This window comes from Parambassis ranga, chromosome 8 (assembly GCF_900634625.1).
Source record: "Parambassis ranga chromosome 8, fParRan2.1, whole genome shotgun sequence".
NCBI classification, from domain to species: domain Eukaryota; kingdom Metazoa; phylum Chordata; class Actinopteri; family Ambassidae; genus Parambassis; species Parambassis ranga.
The window spans coordinates 1,945,827-1,959,478 of NC_041029.1; the positions used below are offsets into that span (position 1 = coordinate 1,945,827).

The window sequence follows — 13,652 nt, forward strand, 5'->3', positions numbered from 1 at the left end:
CGACCTGTTCTGTTGCATAGAAATAATAATATGACAATGGCTGCCAGACTGGGTTATAGCATGTTTCATGTCAGTGGGTTCATTCATTCATTTTTACGTCAGACAATATTTTAAAGCAAAACAAACTGCATCAGGGGACACACTTACCACAACCTCACGCCTACGATCAATAACCTTCATATGCAGCAAGTGTTACCTGCCACAAAGCCCAAACATAAGATAAAAAAGAACATATGGACATTATGTTATGTTGGCTGAGGGGCTGGCATCACTGAAAGGAGTCAGGCCCTCAATAATACAAAATGAAAGTCTACATTTCAGTTAAAATGAGTGGCTCAGAAGTATGTGTTTTACATGTGTTGTATACACTGGGAGTTTTGATTGTTTCTGTGTCACATGACTTTATATGACTATGTATTTCAAAGGCATACATACTGTCACCATACAGTCCAGTTTACACACAGCAGAAAATGAAGCTGTCCAGAGCAGCCTATAGAGCAGCTTGGAAACAAATTCATGGGTTATTCTGCCCTCTTTTGAAAATATAAGAGCATACCACGGGTATATTGGAGTGTCTTGTCCAACAAGCAGAACACAACCTTCCTCTGTGGAGTGTTGTGTGAGAGCTGTAGAGAGACACGGCTCACCACAGGAAAAAGGTCATCACACTGTATCAGTCTGCAGGTTGATCCTTTACTGAGGACTTACAGGCACAGCACACTTTGTCAGACTCTTCTCATCAAGGGAACAGATCTATACATTGTTGTGGTTGTCTGTGCTGTCAGCCACTGTTCTGTATTTCCTTAACTCTGGGTTGTGCCCCGTCATGTCTCTCCATCCCCAGTGTTCCTGGGGAAACTGAGCTACCTGCACACCACTGTCTCATTGGCCTCAGCAGCCCCACTCCTGTCACACGTTGACCCTTGTGGTGCTTGCATCAGGCCCTTAAACCTTCATATAAATTTCAAAAACCTTTGTGCTTCAACTTGCTTTGTTTCTTTCACCACTAGATTCAATATAACCCTCCACTGCCATCTCTTCTGGAAATAGTCTCAATCATCAAGAAATTCCTTATAAGATATGTTCAAAGTTAGCAACATAGCTTCCATGATGAAACAGAGGACTGCAAATGAAATGTATGCTACCTGAAGTTATTTCATAATGTTTCAGATGGAAAATAAAAGCGAAACCCATAAATAGAGTGAGTTACCCTTAAAACATCCCCTACGGTCCCTGAACGCACCGTGACTAAAGCCCTCAGCCTGAGCCGTCACTCATCATCCCGGTGACTTGAGGCCAAGATGCCAAAAGTCTAAAGAGGAATAACAAATAAATAAATGAATAGATACAATCTGACATTAGAATACATAAGTAAAAAGCTGTATTTAATGACACAAAGTCAGTTGTACTTTGGCTCCACACATCGGTAAATGTTGGCTCATGTGAGTCAGTATGAAAGTAAACTCAAGTCGACGCCCATTTCTGACAAAACGAAACTTTAGAAAACGCGGAACTGACAGCGAGCGGCTCTTTGGACGGGCTGGATGACGGCCGGGAGATTCGGAGAACCAGCAGCTGGTTCTCCTCCTGCTGAACAGAAGCGGGTCGTGACGCAGTCGGCTCTGTAAGTCCAGCCTGACGCCACAGGGACAGCTGGTCCACTTTGCTCGTGTTGGGGTCTGGCTGTCATTGGGTTAGCTACCGTGAGATGTGTTTTGACCCGTCGTTAGCCGCGCGTATTCCGTAATAATATAATAATATTCCTTCATTCTGCGGACCGCCTCAGGAGCTCCCTTTGTATTAGCGCGCATGTACCGGACCTGAATGACTGAGCATCTTCACAGAACATTGTTCTTTGATAATGATGTTCGGTTCGAGCCAAGCTAATGTTAGCCGGGCCGCTCAGGAGATGAGCTAAATGATCCATAGCTAACATACGTGCTGCTTGGTTTGTGTTTATAGTGTCAACCATTATCTGACACACGTATGTCGACAGTAGCAACTACAGCGTCAGCCGTGCGGTAGTTTAGTTAGTGACTGTGGTCAAACGACGAAGCTGTGGGTTTGGATCGGAACAGGAAGTGATCTTACCATGTTTATTCGGTGATTGGTCGAAGAGCTTAAGAGCCAAATATACGAGAAGAGGACTCACTCGCAAACGTTTTCTCAGGCCGTATCTAATGAGAAATGTTCTCCTGTAGATCGTTTTCGACAGTGATGCATCATTTTACTACGTATTTTGTATATACCCCCTTTTTGGGTGATATTAAATAATCATTTCATTGAAATGTTTAAATTCTCACCTGCAATGCTGTAATTTGCACACATAAAACATTTTTAGGATAGGAATATCACAAGAATAATTGCTCATTAGTTCTTGAAACTGTAAAAAAAGAAAAACAACCACAACAAAACGTACTAGTATTTAAGTGTGCTGTGAGAGCTCCACCTTGGCCGGAGTCAGTGTAGCTATGTGAGTCCTCCCATCAGGCTCTTAGTCCCATCAGGCTCTTTGTCACAGGACACATCCAAGGCTACCACTGGCCAAAGAGTGAAAGGAAATGTGTTTCTGCCTTTGCAGGTATTACTGAAGTCTGAAAATGAAGTGCTCCGTCTGCGACCATATTATTTTGGAGGAAACGGCAAAGTTCTGCAGTAACTGTGGTCAGGGGCTGTCTATCCAAACCACAAACACACAGAGTGAGTAGATTATTAATACTGTATATATATATTTTCCCCCAGGAGATGATGAATGGAAGAATATTATTATGTTAGGTAGTATTTAAAGGAATGTGAAAATGAATTTAATGTGTTTAACCTGGCAATTATGTGACTATTAACTTTAATTTTACAGACTTGAAAAGTACTGGAGAGGAATCGGAGTCACAGAAAAATGTTCCACCTTCGGACAATAAATCCCCCAAACGTCCGAGTGATGAGACCTTCGCTGAGACAAGGAAAAGGGTAAGTGTAATTGTTTTGAACTTTTGTGTAACAACCTACTATATTTCCCAGCCAGTACACTGCAGATATGTATTCTTTACAAAAAAACAAATTGTAAATGTACTGTATGCATTATTCTGCAGATGTATAGAAACACATTAGGAGCTGATTGCAGAGATTCCAGTAGGATGTCGAGGCATGTATAATTTAATATGGTGTGGTTTGTTAAACGGATTTGTCCACTTTGTGCGTTGTGTTTATAGAAAAAAAAGAAGAAAAAGAACAAAAAAAAGAAAGATGGCAGCATCTCAATGGATTACAATCAAAACCTGTCTGCTATGTCCAGCATTTCTCTGGAAGAGGGAAAGAGCTCACATGCCACAACTGATTTCACAGACAGCGAAGGCTCTGACAAGGCAATAGATGAAACACTAGACTCACTCCAAGACAGGTTCTCTTCAATGGAAAGCCAACCTGGTTCCTTAGCAGCAATGAACACTGCCTCTTCATCTGAAGACACACCCGTCATTCAGTGTGAAAAGCTGGCTTCCACGGCCGGGCAGTCTGAGGAAGCCAAAAGCAATCTTAAAGAGAGAGAAGGTGATGCACAAAAGTCCAGACAGGATCAGACACTCCACGTAGCACCAGCTGACACTCAGACTCAAAGTCCCCTCTCTGAAGGCCACAAGATGTCTCCGTCGGACTCAGGAAAGGGGGCGAACTCCAAAGATCCAAAAGTTGGTGGAAAAAATTCAAAGAATGTGAAAGACGTGGTCACTACCAAACAATCGACACAGGTCCAGAATTCCAGTACAGAACTACATGAAAGAAATACAGGAGAAGCCAAAGGGAAGCAGACACGCAAGCAGGCTGAAACAGCTGGACAACAGATGGTGTTTGGCCCACAAACATCATCAAAGGTAACAATGGTTAATCTTGACAAAAACTGATGGCATTAAGTTATGGAGCTTCTATTGACATATTAATCGCAACAGGCTGACAGCCCAGGCTCCAGTGTGGACCCTGAGTCTGACAGTGGGCAGCCCTTGACTTCAGCGCAGAGCTCAGAGGGCAATAAGGCAAAGTCCAACACCAAAGCGTCATTTAAAGGGTATTGATAACAACACAGAACACTGCATGTATGTATGTATACTTGTTTACTTTACTATTGATTTTTTTTTCTCACTGTAGAACGACCAGCAACAACAAGACCATTGCTGCACACGACAGACTCACAATTCACTTCCATGCTGTTCTCTCAAAAGATTTTAAATTTGATCCAAGTGAAGATGGCATTTTTGTAAGGGCTGGCCTCCGCATTGGGCAATGGGAAGAAGATCTAGTTGAGCTGTTTGTGACAAGGTATTTATGCTTAAATAATTAGTCAGTGATATTCAAATGGTCCTTAAATGCGGGGTCAGAACAAAATATACATTAAAATAGATATTAATAAAGTTCTCACTGAGAAAAACAGTTGTTTATATTTATATACATACACCTATATACACTACTGGCAAAAGGTCCAAACTCTAAGAAGTTAAGGGTACTGCATATTTAGTGAGTATGTGAGTATTTTATGCAATATGCAGGGAAATATCAAGTGAATACGGGCTGTAATCAGCATCCTCTTTATTCTAAACATTTCTGTTGCAGGGATCTTGGAGACCATGGCTTTCTGGTGGAAGGCAGCCTAATAGCAAACAAAAATGAAGCTGTGTCTGTGTCGATCCCGTACAAATACATAGTCTATAAGAAGAAAAAAGACTCGTATGAGTTTGAGTACATATACAAACTGGATTCTTCTACACAACATACTACCAACAGATGCTTGTTTGTGAAACCCTTCCTTATCAATGACAGTGGTAAATGCTATGATTGAATCTACCTCAATGATGATATGGTATTTATTGCATTAAGTTAAATATGTTTTTTTTTTCTGTAAAAGGGGACTGGCATCAGTATGATGACATCATCTGTGCTGAGCCCTCAAAGAGTATGCTCAATCGCATCAAGGAAACATTGTGGCCCGAACAAAGGCAAAATCTGGTCAAGGGCCGAGAGATCGCAGGGAACATCATGCTGGAGAGCATATTTGATCTTCTCAGGAGGTGGACTGTGACCAACTTGAAAAGATTTTTGATCCAGCTGAGTCAGTTCGTTCAGGTTTATGGAGACCCCTTTGTTTATGAAGAGAGAGAGAAAAAATGGACCTCTTTAAAATACGGAGAAGAAGATGTGAGTTCACAGTGTTTGTGTACAAAGTACACATGGCTCTAAGAATTTACTTACCTTTTTATTATTATTAATTTCCTAGGTGAAGACGATGTTGAAAATTTTCATGTTGACCAACATGATCCCTCAGCTGCTGAAGGATGGAGATGGAAAGAGTATCTACATTAAGGACCCACTAAGAGCAGCCGTGATCATGCTTCATGTATGTAAAGAGCATAAGATCAGATTTGATAATGCTGAGCTCGCTCGACTCTGTGCTGAGCTGTGTTTACCCAAACTGGACAAAGATGACTTCCTTCAATATTGGACACATTTTTCTCAGGATATGTCTGTCATCAAAAGGTAGGTACTTTAAGCTTTTCAATAAACCATAAGTTGCATTATATAGTATATAATATTATAAATCTCTGATTAATAATGTGTTTAAATGCTAATAATGCTGAAATGATTTTTGTGGTAGTCTTCCGGAATCACTGGGGAGTCTAATAAAGACTGTGAAAGTAGCAACAATGCCTCATTGGATCATAGCACTACCACTTCTCCACCTCCTCAACGGCACCTCAAAGCCTTTTGAAGCACCAAGTTCTGGAAATCTGAAATATGGCCCGTCCTGGGCTGGTTTCCAAGGACTTGAAATGGGTAGATCGACCTACCTCAACAGTCAAGAAAAGAGGTAAGTTGCTATCTACCTTTACAAAAATATCCAGTTGCTTGCACATGTATATTACTGTGCACTATTTTCAGAGCCCTGGTAAAAATGATGAACACCCACAGTCACCTGATGGAGATTGACACACTCTTAGCGCGGTCCAGCTTGTACCTGATGTCAGTAGATGAGCTGGTGGAGTGTAGCATCAACATTAAAACTGAGCTTTTGGACATGCTCCATATTTTCATCAACAAGGCTCCTCAGGATGTGACTGCCAGCAGTGTTGAGGTGTGTGGAATCAATGAACGATGTACTAGAAATTATGGTTTGACAAGAACTGCTAATTGCTTGCCAATGGTGCATCTCCACTGTATTCGGGTGAGAATATAACATGTCCATGTTTTTCTGTTTTCAGGCAGTATCTGATATTCTCTCACACATCCAAGCAAACCTTATTGAGGATAAATACAGGTGATTTATTCTTGCTTTTAATTGAATAGCACAGACATTAAGTGTGTAGACACAGACAACAGTTTGACACCATTTACTTAATCTTAAGATCATTTACTGTTGTTCTGCAGATCTGTCTTGTGTTTATTGTAGCATTAGTGAGCCAAATTAGCATAGAGCCTGTGTATTCTATCCATTATGCAATTGTTAGTTTTATTTGAAGCAATTGTATCACTTAAGGCTGATCTGGTCACTAAATAAGTTGACTTATGAATCAGTCATCAGCTAATGTTACAATCTTTAATCAACAGCAAGTGGATGCAGAGCTATTTTTGTTGTGACAATGGAATTGTTTGTGTTCTAATCTTCTGTTTATGTGTTTACCACAGTTATTTTACAGATACTTATAGGAGAGAATGCTTGACAGCAGCAGTAAGGCTGTTAGAGAAAATCTGCAAAGGGGTCAAACCAGCATCATATATCCAAAACTTCCCAAACATTGCTGTAGCCTGCATGAATCTAGTGGCATCAGTGTCAGACTTTGTTGGGTGTAACAAGCAGCAGGTATGTTAAGTTTGTCCATCTTGTAAAAAATGGCCTTTCTGACTATGAACCTTTAATAATGTTAAGAATGTCACTTCTAATTAACAATTAGAAGACAGATGAAGAACATAGTACCCAACAGTATGCCAAAGATTTGGTGACTCGGGCAATGACCATAATGAGAAACTGGATCGCTCAGTCCTTCAAACGGGGTTTGCTCAGCAGCCGTCTGATATCCTTGCGTGCAGATAAGACAGAGGAGATGGAGGTGAGCAGCTTTTTTGTTTATTCTTTAACATTTAAAATAAATAAACATATAAAAATGATAAAATACAATAAAGAAGGTCCCCGCTCGATCCTGACTGGGGCCTTTCTGTGTGGAGTTTACATGTTCTCCCTGTGCCTGTGTGGGTTTTCTCCCGGTACTCTGGCTTCCTCCCACATTCTAAAGACGTGCTTGTTAGGTCAATCGGTCACTCTAAATTGCCTGTAGGTCTGCGTGTGAGTGGTTGTCTGTCTCTATGTTGCCCTGCGATGGACTTGTACCGATGGTGACCTGTACAGAGTTTACCCCGCCTCTCACCTGTAGTTAGCTGGGATAGGCTCCAGCCCCCTGTGACCCTGCACTGCAGGACGAGGCGGGTTAATAGATAATGGTAGAAAATGGTAGAAAAAGCTAAGTAGAATGTTTTCACAGATGTGGAACAACATAATCTCCATCAGCTTCAAAGATGAAGGCAGCACAAAAGAGTGGAGGCAGACATTGACTATGGACTTTGAGGGCAAGTACAAACAAGTAAGTGATATGAACTCTGAGGATATCGGTTTAGGATTTTTTTAACTAGAGACAAATCATTTACGTTTATTAATGTGACCCTGTTGTTTTAGGAATCAGCATTGGATCAGATTGAGTTCTACTGCACACAGATAGAAGACCTCAGACGTTCCCATCCACATCTTACTGCCAGTATTGAGGGGTGTGCTCTGGAGGCTGTCACGTCTTTGTGCCAGGTAGAAGGACTTCTTACTGCCTTATTTTTAACAATATGTGTAGTTTTTTTGTAGTCCTAGCCATGGTAACAAAAACAATCATCTAATTCGCATAGATTCCAAAAGTCTGCTTTGTGACTTGTGTATGTTGAAGTAAAAGGTTCTGCAGAAGCTTCAATGTTCATGGTGCATCCATTTTGAAATCCAACCATCATGTTGTTCTCCATAATATTCAGTCCAGGTCTGAAGGCAAACTGTTTGAGAGGTTAAAGATTAACTGGAAGTTTGGGAAACTTCTTTCCGTCATAATCCAAAAATCCTGGCCAAAGGACGACCAAGGAAATTATCAGGAAGACGAAGAGGTGGTCTTACAGCACCTCCTTTCCTGGACTGCTGCTAAAGACATATTCCACTTGCATGGTAGGAACAGCGAAGCATTGAAACAAGCTGCTTGATCAGCCAACAGAAGACTCCGAGTCTTAGTTTCAGTTAAAACAGTGACATGTTCATTTTGCCACTGCAGGTGCAGAAGAAAAACTGATTGAGAAGCTCTCTGAAGATGCCAGGAGCAGATTAGCTATAGCCATATCATCCTTCACAGAAAAGATCAAGCAACTTGTCAAAGGAAACATTAAGATCAGCCAGCTCAACATCATACTGGGGAGTCAAGACAGCTTCATTGAACTACTAAAGATTGGTAATAACAGTATAGTACAGTAGATTCTTGATAATTGTTATCAAATTTTATTACTATCCTGATTGTGAACATATGGTTGTGTTTGTGATTGTATATTAACAGACTGCCTCTCAGAGAACACACAGTACACAGACATTGCCAAAATGAAAAGGCTGTTACATTGCAGACAAGATGAAGTGAAAGCTGTATATCATGAAAAGGATCTGGTGGATGCCTTGTTAACAATGAGCCACAAACTTGAAGAACATATGACAGGTATGTGGTCTGTGTCAGGAGTATTTACTTAGTGACTATAGCGCTATTGCCATGGCTGCATTTTATCTTCTTCCAAAGAGACAACCGTGTTTTGAGAAACCTTAAAAGCTGTCAATTCCTCGGGAAGAGACCACCATCTAACTGACAATAAGATTTACACTGGTGAGCTCTGGAATGTGAAACTTTAAAGACTAATCAGCTGAGAAAGCACAGCATCCACACAGGAAATTTGTGTATGTAACCATATATGTTTATATACACATATAAGGGGTGGAGAGAGAGCTAGTCATCTTTGTGTCCAGAGTCAAGTTACAAATTCCTTTGTCTCAAAGCCATGGCTAACCCTGGAGACACATATGGTTAAGTTTAAACTAAGATTACACACTCTGTATCACCAGAGTTATTATTATTATAAGAAGTAATGTGATTATATCAAATAACACAAAAATATGGAAAGGCAAATTAGGTATCAAATATGTTGATAATGACAAACATTTTATTCAAATACAACTTCCAATTATCTGCTGATAATTGTGAGTTTAATGAATAATTGAGACACATATTCTTACATATATATATAGTGGCATTGTGGTCAGATGATGAGTTCTTAAGCTTAATGGCAAAAATCAATTGATATCTTAGCTGTGTGTAATGCTGTAAAAAAGCTGTTTGTTAGCATTTCCTTTAAAATCTCAAAAAAGAACAGTAAGAGCAAACTTACAACAATACTTACATACATTCAGATAGTATAAAACTAAGAGCACATTATAGTGTCTCTTTGAAATGCACCAGAAAGTTTTATGACTAGTCTGGCTGGTCTTAACTCTTGTGAGGAGTCGTAATTTTCGGCGGTTGTCTTCCTGGTTGGTTCATTCAGAGGTAGCTTGATGCAAATCAATGATAGCAAGCTGTCCAAAAAGTGCTTTCTTAGCAGATTAGTCTTTAAAGTTTCACATTCCAGAGCTCGCCAGTGTAAATCTTATTGTTAGTTAGATGGTGGGGTCTTCCTGAGGAATGTTTATTTATAACTCTTTGGAGCATCAGAATTGACAGTTTTTAAGGTTTCTCAAAACAAGGTTGTCTGTTTGGAAAAAGGTAAAATGCAGCCATGGTGGTAACGCTACATGACTTATTCCGCCATCCATCCATTAACGCATGCTTATTTACTCTCCTCGATAGTGGATGTTGCTGAGTTGGAACATAAACAAATCAACATCGAGATGATGCCCTTGGACCATTTCATGATGGTTCACGAGTTTGATCAACTTCCCTCCCCAATGGCTGGTGTTGTCACCTACTTCAGTCTGAGTGAAGAAATTAAAGACATGGCTGAGATCCTGTACACCTTCAGAGACAGTTACATATTCAACATGTGCTGGGAGAAACAAGCCAAAATCCTGGCCGCTGAAGAAATGGAAGATGACACTCCTGATGAGCGCAAAGTAGCAGACATTATGGCAACACCAGATATGATACATGAAGACATTTTCTTAGCTTGCTTTGATGAGTACAAAGACATCTACACTTCTCTGAAGAATGGCAGTATAAAGCTTAAAGAGGTCAACCAACTTTTCAGAGTATACAAGGGCAAGTACACCGAGCTTGCTCAGGAGCTGGAGATCATGTGCAGAGTTGATAACTCAACCAGCAGACAGTGGATCCACAGCAGGGTTCAACAGATCGCGCAGTATCACGAGCTTCATCTCGCTGTGGAATCGGCTCAAATTATTATGATGGTCAAAGAAACGTTGTGTCTTCAAGGGGACTTCAGAGTTCTAGAGACGCTCACAGAACTTGTAAGTTGTACATTGCAAATAATATATAAGTTGTGCAAAAGCCTCCGTCTAGATAACTTATGTGTTTTGTTTGCAGATAGTAAAATATTTTCACATTTTATTTTATAACAGATAATACAGACAGCAACTAAACTCTGAGATTAACCTTTGATTTTCCCCTCAGAGTGATGCAGACTTTCAAAATGAGCAGCTTAGTCGGATTGACAACGATTTGATGCAGGCAAAGACAACTTTGGCAGACATCACCCAGCCCCGTAAAGAGTGTCTTCAAGAGCTAGGACACAGAGTACACTTCGTAAAGTGGGTAAAGGATGCCCTTGAAGGTAAATATAGAAGGTGAATATAGTTTATTGTAAAAGTCATGTATTCATTAATTTTATAAAGATTAAATCTAAATCTATATTTTAGATATTAACGAGTTGAAGGTGTTTGTCGACCTGGCTTCAATCTCTGCGGGAGAGAATGACATGGATGTGGATCGCGTAGCTTGCTTTCATGATGCTGTCCTTGGCTACTCTTCAATGCTTTATGAGCTCAAACCAGACTCTGGTTTTCAAGCATTTGAGAAAGTTCTCAAGAAGCTTTGGAGAGCTTTGGAAAATGACGGCAACCTACCAAAAAAACTGGTAAGAGGACTCATCATCAGAAACATCATCAGCCATAGTTTTATCACAATGCAGTATGTTCTGAAGATGACCTTAAAAATAGTAGATAGAAAAGGCACTTGTTCAATCAACATTACACTTGATTTTAAAATAGAGGATTCTTTTTCTAGCGGGACAGTGCTCGTCATTTGGAATGGTTAAAGACTGTAAAAGACAGTCATGGATCAGTGGAGCTTTCATCTCTCTCATTGGCATCAGCTATTAACAACAAGGGTGTCTACCTGATTAGTGCACAAAATGTCAAAAAGGTAACTACACGATAACACGATTAAAGATGGCTGCAACTGTCAGTGCAATGCAGAGGTTATTTATCTCTGGAAAGATAACTCTCTGTTTTTCAATCTAGCTTAGTCTCGACACTGCCCTGAAGCTGCAGATTCCAGAGGAGCATGACGAGGGTTACCAGATGCGCTGCTACTCTCTTGAGGACCTAAGGGAGCTGCAAAACAAGCTAATGCTCATGTCTGGAAAAGGAGATCAAGGGCAGAATGAAGTTGATCACTTTGTTGAGGTATTATGAAAGTAGTAAAGTAGTAGTAGTTGTAAATTCTGTGTTCAATGTATTGGTCTGTTTTTAAAAAGCACCATTTTCAATTTCAATTTCCCCATTGTGGGACTAATAAAGGTTTCTTAATACATTAATTACATCATATAATATGGGATAGGTTCAGTAAAATTATATTTATTGTATTTCTAAATGATATCTCTAAATGATTCCAGACAGTCTTGCTCTGCAGAAATATAAAAAGACAAGTGCCCACATAAGGGAAACAATAACAAATTTGCTTCAATAACGGTTAATAAAAGGTAAATAAATTGAAAAATGTAAAAAATATCATTATCTTGTCATAGATTATAATGTAATGTAGTAAACAAGTTGTCCTGAAAGCAGTTCAGGGTTCTAAGTTTTATACAGAAGCATGTTTTTCTTCAGTTGTCAGGTTATGCAATGTTTACATCAAATTTGCCAATTGAATATATCTGGTCATGGGCAAAAGTGAAGAGTTTCCTGTAATTAGTAATGTGCTGAATATGGATTTATTGCCATTAATTTAGTGTCTGACAGCTAAACAGTACACAAGATAAAAAATGCAGTTATGCAGTTCTCTGTATGTATTCTCAGTGTGTATTGCAGTTGCATCTAGCTGTAGACATCTTTCTGTTTTTCAGGTTTTTGCAAGTGTTCAAAGACTCTCTGATGCCTTCATTGCGCTTTATACTGCTGGGAATCCTCTGTTCAGAAACTGGGAAGTACAAATCAACTGCTGTATGAATAGCCAAGAAGCCAACATTATGATGAACTTTAACTTGGACAGAACACTGAGGGTCATCGTGCAGGGAAGCATGGCAGAACAGCTTCCTGAACTATGCAGAAAAATGGAAAAATGCCTTGACAACTGGATGAGTTTTGTGGACAGACAGAGATCCCTTCATTACTATCTGAACTACTACACAGCAGAACAAATTTTATACCTATGCAGTAAGCTGACTCAGCAAAGAGTAACCAAAGTGGAGGACCAAGTTCTCATCATGCTCTCCTTCATAAAGCCAAATTGTACAGCTGCAGACTTAAGACAAGTGTGGCATTCACTTCAGTATGAAATCCTCACGAAACCACAGGAGCAAAAGGAGGTCATGGAGCCTCAGACTTGTACTGACACCAGTGAAATGGACTGTCTGCCAAATCTTGCAGAAGAAGCGAGTGGTTTACAAGCATTCGATCAGATATGGAATGCTTATATGAAAAACATGAAAAGCTTTCTTCCACACATTCTTGATATGACCAGTCTTGGGAGACTGTTGGAAATGCTGGCCAACAAAGACGAAACGCATGAGAGTGAGGAGGATATTTCTGATGCTAAGAATTTCCTAGTGAGGCAGTTACCAAAAGGTTTGTCCATTGGAAACCCAAACCTTGTGATCTGCCCTCATGATGAGGTCCTGGCATGTTGCATCTCCATTTATATGAATAGTGAAAATGAAACACTCCCAACCTATGATGAAGTCCTCCTGTGCAACTCCTCAACACCATATGAACAGGTGGAGCTATTCCTTAGACGATGTCTCAGCAAAGGCTACAAGGGACAGAAGATCTACTCTCTGCTATATGGAGATCTACTCACTTATGATGTGAGCTCCAAAGTTGAGAACTTTTTTCAGCAAATGAAAATGAAGAGTAGGAGGGATTACACACTTGTCATCATTTGTAGTTCAGAAAGAGAACATGCCTTTCTTCCATCAGCCTTCAGTCAATACAGATTGCACATGGTTCCCCAGGAACCTTTGGCACAGATCCAGAGGTACCTCCACAGACACTACACCGTCCCTGCAGAGCAATGCAGTGCTGCAGCTGCATTCAAAGACAGACTCTGTGTTGGTGTTATCTCTTCCAAAAGGGCAGGTGTTGGTAAGTTTTGATCATTTTCTCTGAT

General features: G+C 40.1%; 1 protein-coding gene across 2 annotated transcripts in view; it reads left to right on the top strand.

Moving 5' to 3' along the window:
- Positions 1–1,487: 1,487 nt before the first annotated feature.
- LOC114439314 (E3 ubiquitin-protein ligase rnf213-alpha-like) overlaps positions 1,488–13,652 on the top strand; it is a 30,544-nt gene continuing 18,379 nt past the window's right edge. For both annotated transcript variants that reach the window (XM_028411168.1, XM_028411169.1), the window contains exons 1-25: positions 1,488–1,624; positions 2,582–2,700; positions 2,855–2,964; positions 3,207–3,863; positions 3,939–4,054; positions 4,135–4,305; positions 4,597–4,805; positions 4,889–5,178; positions 5,258–5,517; positions 5,636–5,848; positions 5,920–6,112; positions 6,240–6,295; positions 6,664–6,838; positions 6,930–7,085; positions 7,515–7,613; positions 7,706–7,828; positions 8,044–8,227; positions 8,331–8,504; positions 8,607–8,759; positions 9,939–10,555; positions 10,719–10,878; positions 10,964–11,181; positions 11,331–11,468; positions 11,567–11,731; positions 12,391–13,627. In XM_028411168.1, coding sequence (XP_028266969.1) covers positions 2,601–2,700; positions 2,855–2,964; positions 3,207–3,863; positions 3,939–4,054; positions 4,135–4,305; positions 4,597–4,805; positions 4,889–5,178; positions 5,258–5,517; positions 5,636–5,848; positions 5,920–6,112; positions 6,240–6,295; positions 6,664–6,838; positions 6,930–7,085; positions 7,515–7,613; positions 7,706–7,828; positions 8,044–8,227; positions 8,331–8,504; positions 8,607–8,759; positions 9,939–10,555; positions 10,719–10,878; positions 10,964–11,181; positions 11,331–11,468; positions 11,567–11,731; positions 12,391–13,627 — 5,974 coding nt within the window. In that variant the 5' untranslated portion in view covers positions 1,488–1,624; positions 2,582–2,600. The remainder of the gene's footprint in view (positions 1,625–2,581; positions 2,701–2,854; positions 2,965–3,206; positions 3,864–3,938; positions 4,055–4,134; positions 4,306–4,596; positions 4,806–4,888; positions 5,179–5,257; positions 5,518–5,635; positions 5,849–5,919; positions 6,113–6,239; positions 6,296–6,663; positions 6,839–6,929; positions 7,086–7,514; positions 7,614–7,705; positions 7,829–8,043; positions 8,228–8,330; positions 8,505–8,606; positions 8,760–9,938; positions 10,556–10,718; positions 10,879–10,963; positions 11,182–11,330; positions 11,469–11,566; positions 11,732–12,390; positions 13,628–13,652) is intronic.